The 26,190-nt window shown below is 42.5% G+C and overlaps 1 protein-coding gene across 1 annotated transcript in view; it reads right to left on the reverse strand.

Annotated features, from left to right (window-relative positions):
* Nucleotides 1-21,892, reverse strand: part of LOC142660228 (polycystin-1-like protein 2) — an 89,365-nt gene extending 67,473 nt beyond the window's left edge. Inside the window, exons 1-12 of the mRNA XM_075836812.1 lie at nt 21,547-21,892; nt 19,068-19,232; nt 18,485-18,664; nt 15,917-16,027; nt 14,536-14,683; nt 10,504-10,730; nt 7,724-8,128; nt 7,426-7,518; nt 6,467-6,504; nt 3,863-3,986; nt 3,545-3,752; nt 124-241 (exon numbers count right to left, since the gene is read on the reverse strand). Of these exons, the coding sequence (XP_075692927.1) occupies nt 124-241; nt 3,545-3,752; nt 3,863-3,986; nt 6,467-6,504; nt 7,426-7,518; nt 7,724-8,128; nt 10,504-10,730; nt 14,536-14,683; nt 15,917-16,027; nt 18,485-18,664; nt 19,068-19,232; nt 21,547-21,892 (2,163 nt within the window). The remainder of the gene's footprint in view (nt 1-123; nt 242-3,544; nt 3,753-3,862; nt 3,987-6,466; nt 6,505-7,425; nt 7,519-7,723; nt 8,129-10,503; nt 10,731-14,535; nt 14,684-15,916; nt 16,028-18,484; nt 18,665-19,067; nt 19,233-21,546) is intronic.
* Nucleotides 21,893-26,190: the final 4,298 nt, after the last annotated feature.

Below are 26,190 nucleotides of genomic sequence, written 5' to 3' on the forward strand. Positions count from 1 at the left end.
GCCATCCGTATGTCTCCAGCTAGTTTAGAATATCAAGCTTTCAGGGTATGGCGGGTACATGGAGTTGCATTGATGTAGAGCTCCATTATGTGTGATGTATCCTGTGTGCTGTGAGACACTAACCTTCTGTATTAAGGTCTTATCGATATACCAGCTGTATGTAACACCATCACAGTTTTCACAAGCAGCGCTGAATACCACTGCCTCGGAAACGTTAATATTTTTGCAGTTCATATCACACCTGAAACAGATTAATGTTACTTAACAAATTCTAAGGCTGAGTACACATGCTGCTGTTTTTTTTATCGCAATTCGTGGCAAAATCATGCCATTTAGCAGCTATTTTCCAAAAATCGCAGCAAAACAGTGCGGTTTTGCCGCAGCACTAAAAAGGCATTTTGACTGTGACATGTAAACTCAGGCTAAGGCCCCATGCACACGACCGTAAAATCGCCCGTAATTACGGGCCCATTCATTTTTATGGCCGACAGACACCTTCTCGTATGTCTTCGGGAAGGTTTCCGTGCCGTAGAAACCTGCCGAAAAAAATAGGACATGTCCTATTTTTTTATTTTACGGACCATGGTCCTATAACTTATAATGGGAGCACGGCCCGTAAAAACGGCTGGCTGCCCGCGGCCGTCCGTGCCCATAATTACGGGCACGGTCGTGTGCATGAAGCCTTAGGCCCGATTCAGACGAGCGTGTCCGTTTTGCATCCGCAATAAACGGACGTATTTAATACATTTAAGTTCCATGTGCCATCAGTGTTTGCTCCGTGTGGCATCAGTTTTTCATGTCGGTGTTGGTGCACATTTTTTATTTATTTATTTGTTTCTCAACATTTCTTTAGCAACTGTTGCGTGAAACACGGACAACACACGGATGACGTCCTTGTGCTGTCCGTGATTTTCATAGACTTCATTGAGCGACGTGGTCTGCAAAAACGGACCAGAAAAGTACATGCAGTGAGTTTCACGCAACGGTAACACGCTGCGTGAAAAATCACGGATGTCTGTATAGCCCCATTGAATTGCATAGGTCCGTGTGCTTTTTTAACGGACAGCACACGGACGTATACAACATTCACCTGAATAAGGCCTTAGATAAAAACAACCTCCCTCCCAAGAAAAATTGGCATTATATCCACCTACAGAAGTAGAACTATATCCACCGCAGTGCAGCTGTTGTCATATTACTTACATTAAGCATAAGCCAAGTCCACAATATCTAAGTTGATTATCATATGAAATTGTATAATTTGTTTCTTGTCAACACGTAAATATACAAACTATTTAGAGTTGTGCAAAGTCTGTGATAGTGATGGGGCATTCTAGGTCTGTATAAAAAGCAGTTCGACAGCTAATACATTTAATCAGATACTGTCAGTATGACATTTCCCCTATTTTTCAATTATAAGCGCACATTTTTTTTTTCAAGTTTTTCCTTCTTTTTTTTATTGCATATGTTCAAGGATGGACCACAGAACATGTGCATGCAAAGTAAGGCCTTGTTTACACTAGCAGAACCCACATATAAGTTGTTTTAATATATTCATTTTATTCAAAGGAATGTATCGGTTGACATATGCCTCTGTTTTATTAGGTTTAAACATATTCCTTGCTTTGTTCATCAGTTTAATATCTACATAAAGGGTTGAGTAACGTTGCAAAATACTTTGCTTTACTGTTTTCCTTTACAATTACATTGCTTTACTTATCTTGTACTGAACCCGGATTAGAAGGTGTTTTATAGTCAATTTAGTCCACTTTCCTCCACAGCTGCATTCACAATTCTGCAGGCCACTAAGTTTAAATCTCCCTGCATTCCCTGCTGGCTGAGTATCTGAACCAAGCTTGTTGTGTTAAACTACAATCTGTTGCAGGCTCTATGTCAATCACTGTATAGTCTGATGTAGGAAAAACTTGTTCTGACAGAATGCAGAGTATTGTATTATAGGAGATAAGCAAAGCCATTAGGCTGGGTTCACACGTTGTGGTCAAAATGCGAATTACGGCAAAAAACACGTTGACCTCTATGTGTGAACCCAGCCTAAGGGATGTGTCTGGTAACAGTTTCCAATAGCAATCATTAGAATCGCGAATCTCTGGACTATAACATTTTGGAAAACTAAAGCAACGTATTTATAAAGTTAATCAACCAACATCTTTTGAACAATGTTATCAGAACTTGTATATTCAACATAGTCAGAGCAATAATCGACCATTCTCAGGGATCAGAGGTATAAATGTGGTTGCCAATAATTAGTGTAGTATAAATATATAAATGTAATTCAGGTGCATAGCGATACGGAGTGCAGAAGTTTGGAGGTCTCTTTGAGGAGCATGGTACTATTATTGACATGTTATAATTGAAGGGTCCTGTTACGGATTTTGCATTGGGGCCCAGGGGTTTCGAGTTACTTCTCTATTGTAAATATAAAGTGCAGTGGTCCCTCAAGTTACAATGGCCGCAGGTTACAATATTTTCAACCTACAATGGCCTTTCCTGGATCAGCGTAATCTGAAACTACATTCAACTTACAATGCCAGAGGCAGTGCTGATGAGTGGTGCATACGAGTGCCAGAGATCCAGCCAATCAGCCTGCACAATTCACTGGTAAAACTCCTGAGAATCAGCATTACATATTAGGGGCATGTAGCGGAAATCCATGGGCGCTGTATTAGGCTCTGTTTGCAGAGCGTTTGAGCCTTCTGCTAGAGCTATACCCTGACGTATACCTCCAACTGAAAGCTGCAACACATGCCACCATACTAAATGAACGTATAAGAAATAAGGTACGATGACACCTGCCGGCCCGGCGTATGCCAAAAAGACACAAGCATACGCCAATTTGTTGTATCTGCTTATTTTTCCCTAATCCCTCCCAGACGTATGATGTATTCTTACGTCATGGCTGGGTAGGGAGAGTAGGGAGCAGGCTCACGGACTGAGCCTGCTCCATACTACGCTGGTGTCGGCAGTATGATACAGCTGACACTTCATTGCAACGAGCGGGATCTTGCTAGTTTAACCACTCAGATGCTGTGGTCAAAAGCGACCGTGGGGTGCCGATGGTTGTCATGACAGCCTAAGGGCCTAATGAAGGACCTTAGGTCCGCCATCTTTGTACTCTTTGTACTATAAAACGCCAGAGTCGCTGTTTTTTGGTCACTTCATCTCCAACACAAAATGGAATAAAAAGGTGATCAAAAAACTGGCATGTACCCAAAATGGTACCATTAAAAATGGTACCATTAAAAACTACAGCTCATCCTGCAAAAAAAATAAGCCCTTATATTGCTCAAATGACAGAAAAATAAAAAAGTTACGAAGAACACGGCAACGCAAAAAGTTATGGCTTTTGGAAGGTGGAGAGGAAAAAAACGAAAATGAAAACCCAAAAAATGGCTGCAGCGGGAAGGGGTTAATCTTCATTTTATAATATTTTGAGTAGACTTTATGGGGGCTTCAGAAGCAATTACTAGTTTATCATAGAGTTATGGTCTCAAACGACAATAGTTTCTGGGTAATTCACTGCTACCTGATTTTGGGTCGGAGCTGAATCTTGGAGGTCACATAGAAGCACTGCTCATCTTCCACAGTGTCCTCATCACTATAAGTCACCACCGCCCGGATAGTGAATGCTGAATTAGAAGGTGGGAGACAGGTCGCAGGGATCACAGTCATATATGAGGAGATGTTAATGAGATTCTGCTTCACACACTCAAACCACCCAGTCCAGCAAGATCCTACATGAAGAAATGACGTGGGTTCGTTTACGATTATGTCGCACACGCAGCAATAGTAACAAATGTATTCACTACAATACAGGACATGAAATCTGTGAAAAGTCTTTTACCACATGTCCAGGTGATACTAGCGGTACTATTGCTAGGCCATTGTAGAGTAATGTCGGAGAAGGGGCTGACATGTCTGCGAGGTTCTATATGCATCCGTATTGTTCTTTTCTCCTTAATGACATCCTGTAAGACATAACTAAAAGGATAACAAATAATACTGGACACCATAATGTTATTAATATGATTTAAAGGGGTTGACAATCCTTTTAATATGAGAGCTGTTGAGGAAATCAACCTATCCCTGCAAGTTCGGCTTCCATGATCCCCGGCAAACTGCTGATTTTCCCAGGAAAAGATGAATGTAATGTAATACATGGACAGCCCAAGTACGTCACAGCGAAAACCTCTCGACACTGGCTCAATGTGGGGAAACCCACTCTATGAGATCCATATATTATAAGGGTATGTTCACACGCACTAATTACGGACGTAATTCGGGCGTTTTTGCCCCGAATTACGTCCGAAAATAGAGCCTCAATAGCGTTGACAAACATCTGCCCATTGAAAGCAATGGGCAGACGTTTGTCTGTTCACACGAGGCGTATATTTATGCGCCACTGTCAAATGACGGCGCGTAAATAGACGCCCGCGTCAAAGAAGTGACCTGTCACTTCTTTGGCCGTAATTGGAGCCGTTATTCATTGACTCCAATGAATAGCAGCGCCAATTACGTCCGTAATGGACACGGCGTTCAAGCGCCTGCACATGCCGTTACGGCTGAAATTACGGGGATGTTTTCAGGCGGAAACATCCCCGTAATTTCAGCCGTTACGGACGCCCTCGTGTGAACATACCCTTATAGAGCATCTGGAGAGACGTAGTCCTGATGGGACAACACCTTTAATCACATCATTATGATAGCCAGAAAAGCCTAGAAGACAACTGATATTTCCATTATGTATATAAATGATATTTAATAATTTGCTTACTGTTGTTTACAACAATATTTTGCTATGATTGGTTTGATTTTCCAATTTTCCACTACAGACTTTGCTACAAGTCCGTGGCAGTCTCATAGTGAAACCGCAGCAAAATCGTCATCATGTGTTACATCAGATTTTGCTGTGGATTTTCACCCTTTGCATTGCAACTAAGAATCGTCTCTTAAAGATAGCCATACACTTAAAGGGGTTGTGCCATAAAACACATGTATCCCCTATCCACAAGATAGGGAATACACGTGTGATCGCTGGGGGTCTGACCGCTGGGACACCCCATCGATAAGGAGAAAGAGGGACCGAAAGTCCCCAGAGCGCTACATGAGAGGCTTGGACTTCTGGGTTCAGTGTCTGGCTTATGTGTTCGGCAGTTCCATAGAAATGAATGGAGAGCCGCTCACGCATGCGCAGAAGAATCCCATTTATTTCTATGTAGCTGCCGAACACATAAGCCAGATACAGAACCCGGAAGTCCAAGCCTCTCATGTAACGCTCTGGGTGACTTTCGGTCCCTTGTTCTCCTTTCGGTCCCCCCAGCGATCACACATGTATCCCCTATCCTGTGAATAGCGAATACATGTGTTTTATGGCACAACCCCTTTAAGGTAGCTGTCGGCGAACGATTGTTCGGCCGACAGCTATTCCTTCTGACTCCCCCATACAACTGCACACTTGGCTCGGCTAAAGGCCCTTTTACACTGGCCGACACTCGGCCGATGCAGCGAGCGCCGATCAATGAGAGATCGTTGATCGGCGCTCGCTTGCTCCTGTCACACGGAGCTATGGATGGGGACGAGAGGTCGTTACTCCAATCGCTCGGCCCTATACATAATTATCATGTCGGCAGCGCGTCTCCCTGTTTACACGATCATTTTTAACTTTTTTAAAACGATACGACCAGCAGATGAACGAGCGTTTGCTCGTTCATCTGCTGATCACTGCCCTTTTTTACATAGGGCAATTATCGTCAACGAGCGTTATATGAACGCTCGTCTGCGCGATAATCGTCATGTGTAAAACCCCCTTAAGCGTGCATGTGTTTTCAACAGGGAGAAGTGAGAAACCCGCTGACAGACTCTTCTGGCAACGGCTTTGGGTGTCAGGTACAGTAAGCTGTAATGTTGCTTTCCCCATAGTTATTTTCTGGTCACTGCTTTGTACTATGATCAATGTTGTATTCTAAATATGTTCCATTTGTATTGACTAATAGGCAGGGATGGACTGTAAGTGGTCTCTGCCTCTGGCACTAAAGGTCATGGGTCTCTTACCAATTATAATACATTTGAGCTAGATTCGCACAATGGGGGAAAGGAAAAGTGTAGCAGTTGCCCATAGCAATCAATCAATACCGATTGGTGGGGGTCTCAGTGCTCGGACCCCCACCAATCAAGACCTCTGACATGTCACTATGACATGTCAGAAGTTTGTTGAATGTTTAGTTACCCTTTAAAAGAAAGATTTATTCTTTTAGCTGCAATTCAGGTTTTGGAGGAAAAAAACAAACTGCATGCAAAAACTGCAGAGTATGAACAAGGCTGTAGCCAGTAGCATATAAGGTTGTCACTAATATTAATTCAGCAAACCTCATTTAAATAAAGTATACAGTGTCAGAATTTTCGGAGCATTTTACGTGAAAGGAATAAAACAATTCTGATGCATTCTCACCTTTTCCTCTTCACCTCCACCATGTTTTTCTTCTTTCTCTATTTAACAAGAAAATGAGACACAAATATAAACTTTATAAGTGTGAAGTCATATTGTTCAGCATCAGCATTGATAGCAATGGTGGATCAGGATTGTAAGGGTATGTGCACACACACTAATTACGTCCGTAATTGACGGACGTATTTCGGCCGCAAGTACCGGACCGAACACAGTGCAGGGAGCCGGGCTCCTAGCATCATAGTTATGTACGATGCTAGGAGTCCCTGCCTCTCCGTGGAACTACTGTCCCGTACTGAAAACATGATTACAGTACGGGACAGTTGTCCTGCAGGGAGGCAGGGACTCCTAGCATCGTATATAACTATGATGCTAGGAGCCCGGCTCCCTGCACTGTGTTCGATCCGGGACTTGCGGCTGAAATACGTCCGTCAATTACGGACGTAATTAGTGTGTGTGCACATACCCTAAGAATCAATTCCCAGACATTATGTATAAACAACATACTGAGGCACATTTATAAAAATTAGCATTTTGCCGGCAGTTCTCCGTCTGTCAAACGTGGCAAAAATGAAAAATGTTATCAGTAGTTGGTCATATATATAGATATAGATATAGATTGAAGTACAGATGAATTTGGTTAGACACTTTTCTCTACCTTACACCACCTTATGGCTGGCGTACATTACATGAATATTTTGCACCCAAAAAAAATAAATGGATCACATCGTTAATAAATCTGCCACGTTTTATGACTCATCTTAGCCACGTCCCTTCTTCTAGTCATTTTCCAAAACTATCAAGGTGTCAATGTGTCTAAAACACATAATCAATTTGGTGCATGCCATATACTCCACATTTTTTGGCGCATTTTCCTTAGTAAATCTTACCTAAGGTTGGATCAATGCCAATGTTTCACCCTTTATACTATATCATTGCGTACGTGGCATAGACTCCATTACCTTTCTCAAGCTTTTCTGCCACTGTAATGTTTCCGATGTTTAGGCTGATGTTCGATACGGCATTTCCAGCAATAACTGTGACCATATAAATACCTTTGAAGATCAAAATGAAATAAATTTAGTTATATCGGCATCTAACATAAATACAGATGCATTATAATCAATGTACCTCTGTTCCATACAATCAACGACACATCAATAGAAGAAGGAAAACGAGTGACCTTTGCAAAAGGCATCACCAAAATAATGGCAGACATCAAAATACATTACAAATCTTATTACTAGTAGACTATTGTACCTGCTGAGCCAACGATGATGTTGTATAAGTGTGGCTGGGTGGTTAGACATTGCCCAGAGTGTGTCTTGGCATCATTAGATCCTGTAATCTCAATCATTACATCAGCTGGTACCCCATGAGATATTGTCACATTTATCTGCAATTCCTTCCCTGCTTCCAATGTGTTGGCAGATAAATGAGCTTGTAAACCAGAAACCGCCTCAATAAGATGAATGGTAATACTGGTGTTGAGTTGGACTGAGGTTTTGTGACTAGATGCAATAATCTGCAGCTGGTGAACTCCAGGGCCAATAAGCTTTTGAGATGCAATGTCCAGGGTCAGGTTGTGAGAAGGATGTCCGGGTTTCACCCTGGATTCTGTTAAAGTCACATTATCTTGTACAATAGAGATGTTCATGTCACTACCTATATAAAAATAAGCAAAAAAAGTCTTAGTCAACTAGTTCATATATATTGCCATAGTCAACATGTAGATAGTAAAAATAACTAATAGATAGTAGTAAATAGTACTAATGTGCAAGTAATCCTATTAATGTGGGGGTAAATAAGCAGCTAACAGATGCCTCTGCTACCACTGACCTCCTCTGGGCACAAGGATGAATGGATTAAGATCCAACCTGCTAGATTCTTATTTTATCATCAGATGTTGGGTTGCTGGATTGTTTCTGGATCCCATCAGCAAAAATCTACTTTCTGTGACCAGTTTAAGAGATTAGACACAATCTAATATATATTTTGGAAAGTTTGTTTGAAGCCCAATTTTTCATTGGTTTGAAAGCAGTCCATGTGACCGCTGCAGCCTGTGATTGGCCTGTGATTGGCCTGTGATTGGCTCCAGCAGTCACATGGTCATCCCGGGAGGCCGGACTGGAGGAAGACGCAGGAGTTCTGGGTAAGTTAACTTTTAATACTTTTAACTCCAGCGATAGTCACTGTCCCGGGTGCTGAAAGAGTTACTGCCGATCAGTTAACTTTTTCAGCACCCTGGACAGTGACTATCCCCTGATGTCGCCTAGCAACGCTCCCGTAATTACGGGTGCACACACGTACCACCCGTAATTACGGGAGCCTAATAGACCACTTCCATCACCGTTTTCACGGCAGTTTTTCACAGATCCGTGTGTTCCGTGGATTGGAACCGTGTGCTTCCCGTGTGTACTCCGTGTACACTTCCGTGTTTCAGTTTCCGAGAGGAAACTGAAACCCGTTCACACTATGTGCACGATATTGTGAGTGCCGCACATGATATTCCCTGTCCAGCGGTACTCACTGTCCAGGGTGCTGAAAGAGTTACTGCCGATCAGTGCAGCCCCTTAACTCTTTCAGCACCCTGGACAGAGACTACCGCTGGGCAGGGAATACCATGTGTGGTGCTCACAATATAGATTAATGGCTCATTAAAAAAAACCTGCAAAAAAAAAAAAAGTTACTACTTAACCAGAACTCCCTGCTTGTCTGCTTCTTCCTTAAGTCCGGCCTCCTGAGATGACGTTTCAGACCATGTGACCGCTGCAGCCAATCACAGGCTGAAGCGGTAAAGTGGACTACCGCGTCATCCAGGGAGGTCGGACTGAATGTCAGAAGAGGGACGCGTCACAAAGACAACGGCTGGGGTACGTATGAACTTATTTTTCTTAATATCGCTGCGTTCCATCACTGATCAGCTTCCTCTTCTCTCTATCAGTGCTGACAGAGAGAAGGGGCTGCCGATTAGTGCAGTGCAGTATCTGTCTGTATGTGTACCTCTGCCTGCCCGGACGTTGCTAGGCAATGGCTCCGTCACACACGGATGCCTTCCGTGTGCCTTCAGTTTTTTTGACGGCCCCATTGACTTGCATGGGCCTCACGGTCACGGAATCTCGGACCAAAGTAGGATACGCTCTACTTTTGTCGGAACGGAGCAACGGGACCGTCAAAAAAAACTGAAGTGTACAAGGCCCCATTGAAATGAATGGGTCAGGGTGCTAGCCGTCTGAAAAACGGCTAGCACCCTGAAGAAAAAAACTGAAGTGGGCATGAAGCCTTATATGGGCCTGCCTGTGCCGTAATTACGGCCTGAAATAGGACATGTTCTATATTTTTCAATGGCCCGAATGAATGTATATTGCTTCATTTCATTTCTTTTATGCTTCCAATAACATTATTTACACTCTCTAGCAATTAAAATCATATCGAGAGGTAACAATTAAATTCATACTGAGAGGTATTTAAATAGTGAGCTTTTACTCTATTCATACCGTAAGTCAACCTCCCGAGCAACGCCGGATATAACAGCTAGTTGTGATATGTTTAACTTATACAGAGATATGCAGAAGGAATTATTGGGGATCCCAGGGAGTGTAATCTTGGAAGACGTAAAGTCATCATATAGTTACAAAGTCAAAGTCATCGGTGCCATAAAATTTACTACACTAAAAGAGTGGAGAGGGTCATAAGCACTCCGTGTGCCACCTTATGGTGGTTGATGCAGCTTGTATTACAGAGTTATTCTCCTCTGAAAGCAATGCTTTAGAAGAGAATAGTTCCGGTATACAGCATCCAATGGAGCCTGGCACTTTTTTGCTATAGTATTCATAAGGAAATAATCTTTATGCCACTGTATGAAACCAGAAGTATACAGAAGTACATTCGAGCTCTAAAGAAGTATATGGGTGCCGTATTACAGTTGTGTGCAGCTCCGAGGTTGTTCAGAGCCATAATATGCTCATGTGCATGAGGCCTTATGTGAACCTTACAAAAACTGTTTACACATTAACTATATGGTTAAGGTTATCTCTCACCTGTGTTTATTTCCACCTGAATCCACAAGGTCTCTCCATATACAGCTCTACAGGCTTCATCTGGGGACTCATGTTGGCTTAAACAACCAGTAACATTAAGGGTGCTGGTGCTTTCCTCCACTATGATGTTATATTGTGCAGTCACATGCCATTCACTAGTAGAACATTCTACAAACACAGTAAAGTCTCCAGGAGATGTGTAGCTGTGAATGATACTGCTTGACACACTGAAAGATAAAACAGAGACCACGTTCATATCCATGGAAAGCAACGGTTTCTGATTGTGCCATGGCGCACTACAATGACTATGACAGATGAACCAGCTATTAGATAGGTGGTAGTAGGTTCTCCAGGGTAGACACGGTAAAAAGACACAATGCCAAGAAGAAGTGACCATTTACAACCATAGATAACTTCATCTTGAAAATAAAGACTGGGGTTTCTCTGTAATAATAATGCTCATGAATATGATTTACATTGTAATAAAGCACAAACAGTTTTCAGTAAATAAAAGTAAGGTAAAATGTAATGGCCGTGGTTGTGGACCGTTGGCATCACTTACCCTCGAGCGGCTGCAACCAGTGAACTCTAGCTGATGTCTCCCTCCTCTGAGACGCCGGCACGTATTACTGTCCTTGGCTACTTAAAGGGCCAACACGCGCACCAGGAAAATGTCCCCCAACATATCCCAGCATACCAGGAACTACAAAATGAACTCTGCCCATTTATTCCTTGTCTGAGCAATGTTGTGTCCACCCATGTTTGTCCTGCATATGGTTCTTTAGCTGTATCCTGTATCCCGTATCCAGTATTTGCGTCCGAGTTACATAGTTACATAGTTACATAGTTACATAGTTACATAGTTTGTACGGTTGAAAAAATACACATGTCCATCAAGTTCAACCAAGGGAAGGGAAAGGGGAAGTGGGATAGGAAAGGGGAAGTAAAAAATTTCTACACATAGCAGTTAAAATTTTTTTGTTCTAGGAAATTATCTAAGCCTTTTTTAAAGCCATCTACTGTCCCTGATGTGACCAGCTCCTGCGGTAGGCTATTCCATAGATTCACAGTTCTCACAGTAAAGAAGGCTTGTCGCCTCTGCAGGTTGAACCTTTTTTTCTCCAGACGGAGGGAGTGCCCCCTTGTTTTTTGAGGGGGTTTTACATGGAACAGGATTTCACCATATTTTTTGTATGCGCCATTCATATATTTATATAAGTTAATCATGTCCCCCCTTAGTCGTCTTTTCTCAAGGCTAAATAGGTTTAGTTCTTTTAATCTTTCCTCATAACTTAGATTCTCCATGCCCCTTATTAGCTTCGTTGCTCTTCTTTGTATTTTTTCCAACTCCAGGGCATCCTTTCTATGAACTGGAGCCCAGAACTGGACTGCATATTCTAGATGAGGCCTCACTAATGCTTTGTAAAGTGGTAATATTACCTCCCTGTCCCGCGAGTCCATGCCTCTTTTGATACACGACAATATTTTGCTGGCCTTTGAAGCAGCTGATTGACACTGCATGCTGAAATTTAGTTTATGATTTACAAGTACACCCAGATCCTTCTCAACAATTGACTCCCCCAGTGTAGCTCCCCCTAGGACATATGATGCATGCAGGTTTTTCGTACCCAGATGCATAACTTTACATTTATCTACATTAAACTTCATTTGCCAAGTGGACGCCCAAACACTTAGTTTGTTTAAATCTGCCTGCAATTCACAAACATCTTCCATAGTCTGAACTATATTGCATAGCTTGGTGTCATCTGCAAAAATAGAAATAGTGCTATTAATCCCATCCTCTATATCATTAATAAATAAGTTGAATAATAGTGGTCCCAGCACTGAACCCTGGGGTACACCACTTATAACTGGGGACCATTCAGAGTAGGAATCATTGACCACAACTCTCTGGATACGGTCCTTGAGCCAATTCTCAATCCAATTACAAACTATACTTTCTAAACCTATAGTCCTTAATTTACCCATTAGATGTCTATGAGGGACAGTGTCAAATGCCTTTGCAAAGTCCAAAAACACTATATCCACAGCGGCCCCTCTGTCTAGGCTTCTGCTTACCTCTTCATAAAAACAAATCAGGTTGGTTTGACAGCTTCTGTCCTTTGTAAAACCGTGCTGGCTGTTACTTGTAATACTATTTATTGTCACATAATTCTGTATATAGTCCCTCAATAGCCCCTCAAACATTTTCCCCACAATTGATGTTAAGCTTACTGGTCTATAATTACCCGGCGAAGACCTAGTGCCCTTTTTGAAAATAGGCACCACATTTGCCCTGCGCCAGTCCCTTGGCACTATACCACTCATGAGAGACTCTCTAAATATTATGAAGAGGGGGACAGAAATAACTGAACTAAGCTCTTTAAGAACTCTAGGGTGTAACCCATCTGGTCCCGGGGCCTTGTGTACATTTATTTTATTTAATTTAGCTTGGACCATATCTACATTCATCCAATTCAGTATATCAACTGATATATTAACAGCACTGGCACCGGCTACATCAGCTGCTCTTTCTTCTGTTGTATATACAGAGCGGAAGAACCCATTTAGTAACTCTGCCTTCTCTTGATCCCCTGTGACCAACTCCCCATTACCATTATCTAGGGGTCCTACATGTTCAGACCTTGGCTTTTTTGCATTTATATGCTTGAAGAATTTTTTAGGATTTGTTTTACTATCCTTGGCCACCTGCCTTTCATTTTGTATTTTTGCTGATTTTATTACATTTTTACAGATTTTATTAAGCTCTTTATATTTTACAAAGGCTGCAGATGTACCCTCAGATTTGTATTTTTTAAATGCCCTTTTTTTGTCATGTATTGCCCCTTTCACAGAAGGTGTAAGCCATGTGGGGTTTAATTTTAGTCGTTTATACTTGTTACCTGTAGGAATACATTTTGCACTATAATTACCCAAAGTAGATTTGAAAATCTCCCATTTATCATTTGTCCCATTATTTGACATTAGTTCTTCCCAGTCCATATCCTGAATTGCAGCCCTCATCCTGGGGAAATTGGCTTTCTTAAAATTAAATGTTTTTGCCCTCCCAGCCTGCGTTTGTTTTTTACAGTATAGGTAAAATATAACAATATTATGATCACTGTTACCGAGGTTTTCACGAACATTGACATTCCCAACAAGATCTGCATTATTAGAAATGACCAGATCCAACAGAGCTTCACCTCTAGTCGGGTCTTCCACAAACTGGCCCATAAAATTTTCCTGCAACAGGTTGAGGAAATGTCTCCCCTTTGCAGTTGAAGCCGAACCATGACACCAATTAATATCCCGGAAATTAAAATCTCCCATTATCACTACAGTACCCGCCTGTGCAGCCCGCTCCATCTGTTTATATATTTGACCTTCTATCTCTTCAGTTATATTGAGTAAAGTCAAGTATCTGAGACGACTGCATTATCCGTGTTCTGTGTCAAGTCAAGTGTCCGTGCCAAGTCAAGTGTCCGTGCCAAGTCAAGTGCCCGTGCCAAGTCAAGTGCCCGTGCCAAGTCAAGTGCCCGTGTCGATTTCTGTATCCATGTACTGTATCCAAGACAAGTCCTGTTATCGAGCACAAGCCTGTTTCCGATAGTCCGGCACAAGCCAAGTTTCCGACAGTCCGGCACAAGTCAACTACCAGGTTCTCTCGTCCTACAGACTATCATTGACTGTTATTTGATCTGCTGCTTCTCCGCTACAGCGAAGCGGCCCAGTGGGTCCATGTACCCCACAGCCGTGACACAGAACAATTAATAAGTACAAATACGATAAATTGTAATGTTTTTATGTGGTAAATGAGGTGCTGACAACATTGCAGTCAGTGGGGATAAAGTCAAGTATGTGGCCATTTATTTTACAAAAAGGAGACTTCAGCCACATAATCCTAAAAAGCCAAGAAAATGGACTAAAAAAAGAGAAAAGCATTGCACAATCCCACTTCATACATGACAACAAGCACATAATGTTGGTGTAATAGCGTCAGCTTCTGTGGCTACATGATATCGTTTGACTTACTTATCCGGCTGATAGGGATCAATAGTGTTTCCATCTCCAGTGTTTATAATGCAGGACAGATTCCCGGTATAATCAGAGAGAAGCCATTTGATAGATAGAGTCACGTTTTCAAACACAAAGCATTTATTAACTAAGTCAAGCTGCAAACCTGTATAAAAAGATGGCAGATTAATAGAGTATATCACCAGTGGTTGGTAATACACTTTAATTACAGGTATACAGCAAGTGGCCCATAGAGGTTTGCCGACATTGAATTAATGATTGATGTATTTATCTCTCAGTAGCTTTATATATTTAACTCAAATTTAAATTCACTTATTTTTGTTCTCATATTGCATGTACAGGATCGGCATAATGTCAGATTAATTCTGTAAATGCATAGTGCAACGGCAATGTACATAAGGCAGCCCAGTCCCTTTGCTGTGGGTCCTGTTTTAAAGAACGGACAGTCAGACCCTCTCCATTCTTACACAGTCTTAATTTTATTTAAAAATATGCAAGTAAAACTGTGTATAATTTTATTCATTTTAATTCATTCATTCTCGTGGTAAAGATATATGACATAATACCTTTGTTCATTTGTTAGTTACCGTAGTTGGTGCATATTTTTTAAAGCTTCACTGAATGGACAAAACACACACAACGGTCGCTCTATCACGATACCTCTTAATTTTGTAGGGGTAAAATAGAAGCAGGGATATGCTGCATAATGAGCAATTTTCTATTTTTTGGATGACATGAATCCGTAAAAACCTCAACTATGGGGCAAAAGATACAAAATATTTCTAAATAGAAATACTGTCTTTTTAATAGGGGGTTTATAATCTGGGACTTCTTGCCTTTTGTTGTTTTCTCTTTTTTTAACCCAATATAAATGGTTTAACATTGGTTAACTTTGTGATACTATGGGCAAAAGCTGTAAACACAGCTATTGGCCGGAGTGGAGGTGGCCAATTCAGTCTCAAAGTTTTACTTACGTGGTCCTTGCCAATAGGCCGGGGATTCCTTGGCTTGCCCCTTCAGCCTGCCTGTACACTCAGGTCCCAGGCAGAAGTTGTCATAACCCACCCGTGAACCTGTATGGGAAGTACTACAAGCTCCCGAGAGATCATGAGAACAGCTGCTTGTGACCTAAACCTACAGCCAGGCTGCGTGATCATGTAAGTAAAATTTTGGGACTGGGTTGGGCACCTCTACTCTAGGCAAGAACTATATTTTCAGCTTTTGCCCGGAGTATCACTTTAAATAAATCCTGTAATAATACAAACAAACGGTCACTGCATTGTATTACACTCTGGTCCCTGATTGCTGTTCTTGGAGATCACTACTACAGGGGTAAAGGACATGTTGGTCATTGAATACACTGAAGCATGGGACTTACCTTCCATGCAGCTATACCAAACAGACAGGTAACTACCAGACCCAGGACACGGATCTCCAAACTGTGCAGCATCGGAGGCGATTTGACAAGCCTGGAGCCCATGACACTGACCTTATAGAGGAAAACATTATCAATTAGCTTTCCAACAGTAGGACACCATGTCAGCAGCATAATGTCAGAGGACTCTTCTAACAAAAAGGGTTTGTCCAAAGTGAACAACCCCTTTTAGTGACCAAGGCTATGACTGAAAGTGCAAAAAAAATAAAAAATCTATTCAAATGACTAGAACTAGAAAGAGATAAATAAACAAGAAAAGAAATAGGAATGTAGAATTAGGGTATGTTCACACACAAACATAAAATACGTCTGAAATTACGGTGCCGTTTTCAAGCGGAAACAGCTCCTGAATTTCAGACGTTTTTGCAAGTGCACGCGTTTTTCGCGGCGTCCATTACGGACGTAATTGGAGCTGTTTTTCAATGGAGTCAATGAAAAACGGCTCCAATTACGTCCCAAGACGTGACATGCATTTCTTTGAGGCGGCAGTCTTTTTATGCGCCGCGTAAAAAAAAAGCCCGTCTGCACAGAACACGTAAGACCCATTGAATTCAATGGGCAGATGTTTGCCGACGGTTTGGAGCAGTTTTTTCGGCCGTAATTCCAGGCGAAAAACGCCTGAATTACGTCTGTAAATAGGGCGTGTGAACATACCCTAAGATGAGACAAGGTGAGATAGCAAGGGTCAACCCACAAGGTTCACTAGGCTATGTTCACACTGCGGATTATTAATGTGAAATTATCCGATGTGGAATTGGCTGAGAAACCGTGGCAGAAATCCAAGGCTAACCCTCGGATTTGTGCCGCGGTTTTTAAGTAAAAACTGCCGTTATTTTTCTTTCCCATTCAATGCGGCTAATCTGCCTGTGGTTGCACAACGCGGTTTCTGTGATTTCAAGGCGAAAACCACGTCAAGGAGTAACATGTCAATTGTTTTTTTTACAGTGAGACAGTTTGCAATTCTGCCCGCTGAACAATGAGGTGGTTTCCCTTTGAAGACACTGGGAGGCTTGTTAGGGTATGTGCACACACACTAATTACGGGCGTTTTTGCCCCGAATTACGTCCGAAAATAGCGCCTCAATAGCGCTGACAAACATCTGCCCATTGAAAGCAATGGGCAGACGTTTGTCTGTTCACACGAGGCGTAATTTACGCGCCGCTGTCAAAAGACGGCGCGTAAATAGACGCCCGCGTCAAAGAAGTGACCTGTCACTTCTTTGGCCGTAATTAGAGCCGTTATTCATTGACTCCAATGAATAGCAGCGCTAATTACGCCCGTAATTGACGCGGCGTTCAAGCGCCTGCACATGCCGGTACGGCTGAAATTACGGGGATGTTTTCAGGCTGAAACATCCCCGTAATTTCAGCCGTTACGGACGCCCTCGTGTGAACATACCCTTAAAGCGTTTTTCACGCTGATAAATACATGGAAAATGCATCGGAATCAGTGTAAAAATTCAGCTGCGTGTAAAAGTCCTAAGAAGCTATCTAGAAGTACCATTCTTGAGGAAAGCTGTATGACCTGCTCTGTTCCTTGTATTTAATACCTTCTATCTGATTTATCTAATGAATCGGCTTGCTGGAGTCTAGAATTGGGTTTATTTTGATTCACCACCCTCAGCATTAGCCTCTACCAAGATATTGCTTACCAGCTACCATAAAACATAAGGGAAACAAGTAAGAATAGGTTCTCACTAGGTTCAGGTTCTGCATTCGTGCCTGTACATTTGAACAGTGCTGCCAAACATATGCCCGCAGATGTATGTAACTCTATGTCTATACAGTTGCATACGTCTGCTATTGACTTCCGTTGTAAAAAAAAATGTATGCCGCGCATTATACGTTTTTTTGTGGCATGCAGTTGTACTGAAAAGCATTTAAATTCAGCTGTAAAGGTAAAACAGCTAAATGTATTTCAAAAGGACATTGTTATTGCATACGTCTGGCCAACAGAACACTATGAGAATGAAAGACTTCGATGTCGGCAGCATTTTCTGACATAGACCGCAAACATAGAAAAGAGACTTATTCCATCATAGGCAGGCTAAGGATATATGGGGAAGCTGAAAGTGTTTGGCAAACCTACTATGTGCCAGAAAACAGGGCCTGAGTGGGTGCCTTTGGGTGGTGCCGTGCGAAAGGGTAGCTGGTCTTCAGTGCCAGGATTGGATTGTAGTTTATTTAATAGGAGTTGGTGAATTAGTCTCTGTGCAATACTTATAATTATCCATTGTAGTTCTATACTTACATTCTGATAAATTGTGTTCTGGAAAGTGTTTTGAGTCTATAGGATGCCCAATTATGTGCTTTTCAGGGGCTCCAACAAATATGTATGGTGTACTGTACCTGTCCACCATGCAATTTGGAAAAACAATTGGCATCCTCATATAAGTGAATTTATATATTTACCTATTATAACCATTTAACAGAGGGTTCCTGCATGCTTGATTCCTATTTTTATTTATGTACTTTAAACCAACTACTTGTCCTACCATATAACAAGTCTTACCTGCAACTTGTTCTCGAACACTGTTCCAGCTGCAGCCACTTGTCGCAACTGAAGCTCTCCCCTGGGTACAGAAATAGGGGCTCTTTCGTCCATAGACACAATCGGTAATCTGCACCACTTCTCCAGACCCGCACTGTAATGTGGCATTCTGGTTATCACAGGCAATGGTATGACGAGACTCTGAAATTATAAGAAAGCATAAAAAGATTTCAAATTGAGTGAAGGTCAGTCAATAAACTTAGGACGCTCAATAGTTTGATAATATGATGACTGGGAGTCTGACCTGATGTGGTTGGTTCGTTTTACAGTAACCTGTTCAATAGAGGGCGCTATTGATGGGGGGTGATGGATTAGTATATATATATATATTAGTGAAGGATGGAGCCAGAATAGGAGCTGCAGGAGCCATCATCCTTACTACATATAAGTGTGTGCAGGAGATGGAGAGGGCAAGCTATGATTCTGACCTTCATTATGCAAGGTTTGGGGGGGGGGGGGGGGGTGCGCATTGTGAAACCCTCAGCTTGGGCACCAAAACAACTTATTCCATCCCTGATCCAATAAAATGTGCACAGTAACTTACCAAATTCGCAAATAAAAAATATTTCCTGGCTGCAGTTTTCAGTTGTTTCCCATTGGTGATCAGATTCTTTCTTTAGGTAGCCACATCTCCCATTGCTAGCAGAGGCATTTTGGCTAGTCCAGTAGCTATAGGTCACATTAGATTTATCCAGCCAGGTCAAAGATTCTATGTAAAGAACAGACTACATGATCGCTTTCATACAAATATATATAGCATTGTAAAAAAAAAACATATGTGGAACCCGTAACAAGTACATAAAACATTATTCCATAAATCTAAAATTTTGGACAATGTCTGTAGGACGGGCTTGTTTGCATGACCGTCAGAGTAGCTCTCCATTCTTGCTCACAGAGGGGATACTAACGCGGGGGATCCCCATCTATGAAGTTTATATGCCCCAAAGCGCATTTGGACAGGGGTTTTCTTCATGACGCAAACCCCCATAGGGTCAATGCACACAATGCCTATTACGTGCCTGTGATTGGCTGCAGCAGTCACATGGGATGAAACATAATCCAAGGAGGCCGCGCTGGAGGGAGGAACACAGACTTCTGGGTAAGTATCAGACTTTTTTTTAACAGAGTTGCGTTTTTTTGGCTGGATCGCTGCGAACCCACCGCACAAAACACAACAACTGCTATTTTGCGAGATTTAGCTCCCTATTGAAGTCAATGGTGAAGTCCCGCAACAAATAAGCGGCGTTTACGCAAATACAATTGACATGCTGCGGAATAGAAATCCACACCGCAGGTCAATTTCTGAGCGGTTTTCCCGCTCAGTATTTACGCAGCGTGTGAATGAGATTTGTTCACATCTCATCCACTTTGCTGCTAGTGTATAATGCTGCGGATTTTTTGCAACTAATTCCATTGCGGAAAATCCACAGTATTTATGCAACATGTGAACTGACACTTAGGGTACGAACACACACAGCGTATTCAGGGCGGATTAGCTGCGTCAAGTTGCGCAGCGTATCCGCCCTGAACACCGCAAGGAATGCCGTCCGAAAAATCGCACCACATTGTGATGCGTTTTTCTGGTGCAATTTCCGCTGCGTAAAGCAGCGCCATAAAAATTAAAAAGAACGTTCATAGTTACCCCCTCCCTCTGCTCTGCGCGCTGTCCCGCCTCCTGGGATGACATTGCTGGCCACGTGACCGCTGCAGCCTGTGTGCAGCAAATGTCGCAACACTCACCACTTTGTTGCGGGTTTAAGCACCCCGTTGAATTCAATGTGAAAACCTGCAACAGAAGAGCTGCGATTCCGCAGCATTAATTTACATGCTGCGGTTGAAGAAACCGCATCGCAGGTCAATTTATGTGTGTTTTTTTTCGGCTGCATTTTTCCGCAGTGTGGGGACGAGATTTGTTGAAATTTCACCCACACTCCTGCTACTGTAATACGCTGCGGATTTTCAGCAATTAATCCGCGGATAATCTGTAGTGTTTACGCTTTAATATTTCCATCTCACACAAATATAGCATATCCACAATATATAGAAGGTGTGGGTTTCAGCTCTGGGACCCACACCTATGTGGAGAACAGGGCAGAATATGAATAGAGAAGCGGACAATGACTCTCTCCATTAAGTTTTATCAGAGTTAGGGTATGTGCACACACACTAATTACGTCCGTAATTGACGGACGTATTTCGGCCGCAAGTACCGGACCGAACACAGTGCAGGGAGCCGGGCTCCTAGCATCATACTTATGTACGACGCTAGGAGTCCCTGCCTCTCCGTGTAACTACTGTCCCGTACTCTAATCATGTTTTCAGTACGGGACAGTTGTCCTGCAGCGAGGCAGGGACTCCTAGCGTCGTACATAAGTATGATGCTAGGAGCCCGGCTCCCTGCACTGTGTTCGGTCCGGTACTTGCGGCCGAAATACGTCCGTCGATTACGGACGTAATTAGTGTCTGTGCACATACCCTTATGGTAACAGCCGAGTAAGGACCCGCACCTATCACACATTTAAGGCATTTTCTGTGGATATGCCTTAATGTGTGAGATGTGAATACCACTTTAAGTTACATAAATAGTGCAACTACATTAAATTCCTATGGTTTTCTCAGTCATTCAATGGTTGCGTGACTCAAATTGTAGTGTAGCCCGAGCCATATGATGTGCTAAGTATACAGAGATGAGTGCAGGTATAGTGGGCACAAAAAAAACTAATGCAATTTTAGTCAAGTGCCCCGAAAATATATTGTATTAGTTGGAAGTGTTTTAAAATATTCTCCCAGTTTCATGCTTCTTGAGTTCAATGCAATTTTAGTGCCTGCAATACAGGGATACAAATCATCTGAGGTGCCAAGGATACAGCAGTAATGTAAGTACATTTTCTCAAACCACTAGTTGTCTGCATTTAGAAACATACAAAACCAACACAATAGTAAGCTATAGGTTAACTCAATGACACTCAAAAGTAAAATACAAATGACTAAAAACGATATAAATGTTTCTGAAAAAAATATACCTTCTCCTGAGTCCACCTGCACTTCTGAGTTATGGACAAGACCGATCCACCAATCGACATCTTTAGACAGATGATCACCTAAAAAATTCTGTGTTCCCTGATTATGGATGAAAACCAGATGTCCTCCTCCTCTCTCGCACCAGGACTGGGCACTGTGGAAGGTGCGTTCAAGACGAACAAATTCATAGCACGATTTGTTATAGGGTACCTGGTACTTGGAGCAAGGTATGGAGTCTGCATGGATGACAGAAGCAAGACAAAACAGAATTAGGAACATGAGACATGTCCTACACTGAGGACCCAACATGGTGCTGCCCACATTCAGTACTTCTATGAAATGATACATTCAACAAGTCCTGTTATTCCCTAACCAGTCACGAGTGACGTCACTCTACCAATGACCACTTTCTGCTCCATTGTGCTTTGGCCAGGCTATAAAAAGAAGAATAAATTATAGATGGTATTATCCTGTTAGATACACAATACCAGCCATCTATAAAAATAGCTGAAAAGCACAATTGTAAATCTGGGGAGAGCGGCTCTAATTACCATACAGCATTGTTTGGTTGGGAGAAGATAAGACTGTAATCCTCTTCTCTCACAGGTGGTGATTGGAGATAATCCTGCCAATTTTTTTTTATGTTTGTCCCTATGTCATTATGGCAAAGGTGAATTCAAAGCAAGGCACTTCTAGCCAGCAAATAGAACTAAAGAAGGGAACAATGAAAATATGTTTCACCTGGTATAGTTCTATACATATATACGTAATATTAGTACTGATCTTTAGACGGGTGGGTGAGGGTTGGCACTGTTTGCTCATCAATATAGATGGTATATATATATTTCCTTGTTGAAATATCCCATGTCCTATTCTACACATATCACGTATATGTGATGCACACGTGATCTAGTTCTGATATTTAATTGGGTTATAGACTGTGTGCAGTCAAGGGAAAAATACTAACCCTACTAATGTCTCCTTTACAGCTGCCATTTTGTTGGAGTCAACTACATAAAGTTGAATGCAGCCCGATTTAAAAAAAAAAAAAAATGGCTGGCTGATTAACACTCTGGGGGCACTAGATGATGTTAGGATATTTAGCAACCCATCTAGGAGTCATGGGACCAAGCTTCAGTATTAATAGTGCATTAACTGTAAATGGCCATAATTGTGGTCCCTAATCCATCTGCATATATCTTGCTAAAAATTTGTGAGCCTATTTCAATGAATGCAGTAGAAATAACTAATTGCTGGGATGATCAGCTGAGTTGGCTATTTAAATACAAGAGCATTTTACTAGGTTGTGAATGGGAACAATTTGAAAGGGTTCACTAACCCAAAGAGAGCACCATTTTCCTTTTTTATACCCATGGTGCCACTGTATGCTGCCACCATGGGGATACTTCCATAATAATGCATGCAATTCAATATGTCAGGATTTTTAAAGGAGTCAGCAGAAAAGTTAGTGCCACCCATAACATTATCAATTAAAGGAAGGGCAGGGAACACTGCCCAGTTGATTTCTGATACATATAATATGATACTCTAAGGCTACATTCAGACTAGCATGTCCGATTTGCAGGCGTAAAAAATGCAGCGTTTTTCCTAAATTTCTTGTCCGTGTGTGTTGTGTATTGGCATCAGTGTGCTTTGTGTGTGGCATGCGTTTTTCACGTCCGTGCAAGCACTTCATTTTTTTTTAAACTTTATTTCTCTGCTTTTTAATGTATTTGATGCGTGAAACACATCATGTCGTCCGTGTGCTGTCCGTAGTTTTAACACACACCCATAGACTTCAATGGGCGACTAGGTGTATGAAAACACACCAATATAGGAAATGCAGTGCGTTTCACACAACAGACACTCGCTGCATGAAAAACAGCGCATGTGTGAATGGCCCCATTGAATTGCATAGTTCCGTGTGCGGTCAGTTATTTCAACGCACAGCACACGGACGAGTATTACGCTCATCTGAATGACCCCTAACAATAACAATGCCAGCAATCTGCATTAGCAGTTATTTTCAATATAGGTTATCAACCTGAAATACTTTGGCTAGGGGGTGTCTGCATCCCAACCTCAGTTTGTTCTTTGAACATTTACTGTCCAATAAACCTGTATTATCACTTTCTACATTTCTTCATGATTACTGTTATCTTATAAACTAATTTGTAATTGCCGCTATTTAGATGTGATCTTAATTGGAACGCAAGATAAGGAATATGTGTTACAGGACATAGGCCTATAGATAGCCTAATTTCTGTGCTGTGGTATGATCAATATGGTAAAAAAAAAAAATGTGCTGACAAATATGCTTACATCCTTGTAAATATAATCAAAATGATAATGTTAATAATAATAAGAAAATTAATAATTAACAGTATCTTTGAACTTATAAGGCCCTTTTTACATTTGCATTGGAGGGTCCGTCCCAAATTATGTCATACGTTTCCTGTCAAAACGACAGACACCATGAGGGAATCCGATGGACTCCATTATAACTCAATAGGATCCGTCTGGCACCGGTGGTATCCGTCGCACAACCTGTCCAGCACTGCATCGCGGCTTTCATTATAAACAGAATAATGTATTTAATGGTAGAGCAACTTCCGAACAAAAGCTGAAACACACAAGACAAAACTGAGTCCTGTATCCAGGCTATAAAGAAAGTAGTTACCAATTTGGTTCGCCGCGGAGCTGCATACAATAATGAACAAATAAAATAAAACCTCTTCAAAAATCAGCACTGCTCGTTAATAGTTACTTTTCAGGATCCATACGAATGCTGCAATAGGGTCCTGTCCAGTATAATTCGGCCTCCTTTTTCTGCTGCTTTCTCTCTGCTTCGGCGTCTCTGTCATAAGCGCGCGCTTCCCTTCATCCAGCACTATGGATGGTGCTGTTTATAGCGTCCAAGACAGCGGGCCGTCGGTTTTACTCAAGGAGGAAGGTTCCACAATAGGGGAGTATGCTATCTCCTTCCGTACCCTGGCAGTAAAGTTGGCATGGAACAATGAGGCACTGGTGACGACCTTTTAGCAGAGACTGCCCACGACCTTCCTTCTACCTTGGATGCCCTTATCCTGTTAGCCACTCGGGTTGACATGAGGATCTGGGAGCACACTCAGGAGGTTCGACAGGAGAGCCGGGGTAACACACCAGCACCCTCGGACCAGAGACCACTATTGCCTTCCCCTAGTGCACTACCTGAAGATAGACAAAGTCCGGTTGTCCGAACAAGAGAAGCAGTGCAGACGCTCGTCTGGATTATGTATGTATTGTGGCCTTAAGGGTCATTTTGTGCGCAAATGTCCACAGAAACCGGGAAACTCCAGCACCTAGGGTTGGTTGGAGACGCAACTCTAGGTGGGATGTCTCCAAACGTCAAAACCTCTTCCAAATTATCGATTCCTGTGGCCATCGTCTCCGGAGAGACGTCACATCCCTCCTCTGCCTATCTTGACTCCGGACCAGTTGCTAATTTCATCCAGCAGGATCTAGTGAATTGCCTACATCTACCCACAGTTCTTCTGGAGAGAACTCTGGCTGTTGCGTGTGGGAATGGTCTACCATTGCCCGATCCGATTGGGTTCATCACGGAACCATTGACACTACAAGTGGGATCTCTTCACTCGGAACAGATCGCCTTCCTTATATTACCCAAAGCTATTAATCCTATCCTGCTGGGTCTGCCAGGGCTTCGCCTACACGCTCCGGTTCTTGACTGGAGTTCCGGAGAAGTTCTTCAATGGGGTCCCAGATTCCATAGTCATTGCCTGTCACAAGTTCGTCCTGTTTTTCCCCCTCTGCCTCAGTCACTCTCCGATCTGCCTTCTCAGTATGCTAGTTTTGCGGATGTCTTCAGCAAGCGAGAGGCTGAGACGCTGCCTCCACATCGGAATTATGACTGCCCCATTGAACTGGTTCCAAATGCTTCTCTTCCCCGTGGACGGGTATATCCTCTCTCCTTGCCAGAGACTTTATCCATGTCAGCCTATATCAAGGAGGATTTGGAGAGTGGTGTCATATGAAAGTCTTCCTCCCCGGCCGGGGCAGGGCTCTTCTTCGTTAAAGGAACAGTGTCATCGCAAATAATTTTTTTATATGTTAAAGATGTTAGTGCTGTAATAAAAACGTTTATATTCATTTGTGTGTTTGTGTTTTACTGTTTCTTATTTTTACACTTTTTCTTCCCTATGGGGGCTGCCATTTTTTGTTCCATTTCTGTGTGTGTCGATTAACGACACACACAGACATGGAATACGGCAGCCACAGTCCCATAGGGACTGCGAACGGCTCCCGTCCCATTGACTGCCGTGTACGGCGTCTGTGTGGGAACTGCGCATGCGCCGCTCCCACACAGTCCTATTCGAAATTGGCGCCGTCCGGCGCCATTTTCCTGTGGACCGGAAGTCGCGGCCGGACAGTAATATTACTACTTCCGGTCGCGGCTTCCGGACTTGTGCACATGGAACAGCGGCAGCAAACGGAGCGGACGGGCCGGAGGGAGCCGCGGCGGCAGGAGCAGGTAAGAGATTTCAATGTATGTTAGTGTTTGTGTGTGTTTACTACTGTATGTAAACCTACTACACTGTGGGTTACCTCAAAAAATGGCGACACACAGTGTAGGAGGTTAAACCTTT

This window comes from Rhinoderma darwinii, chromosome 9 (assembly GCF_050947455.1).
Source record: "Rhinoderma darwinii isolate aRhiDar2 chromosome 9, aRhiDar2.hap1, whole genome shotgun sequence".
Classification (NCBI taxonomy): Eukaryota; Metazoa; Chordata; class Amphibia; order Anura; family Rhinodermatidae; genus Rhinoderma; species Rhinoderma darwinii.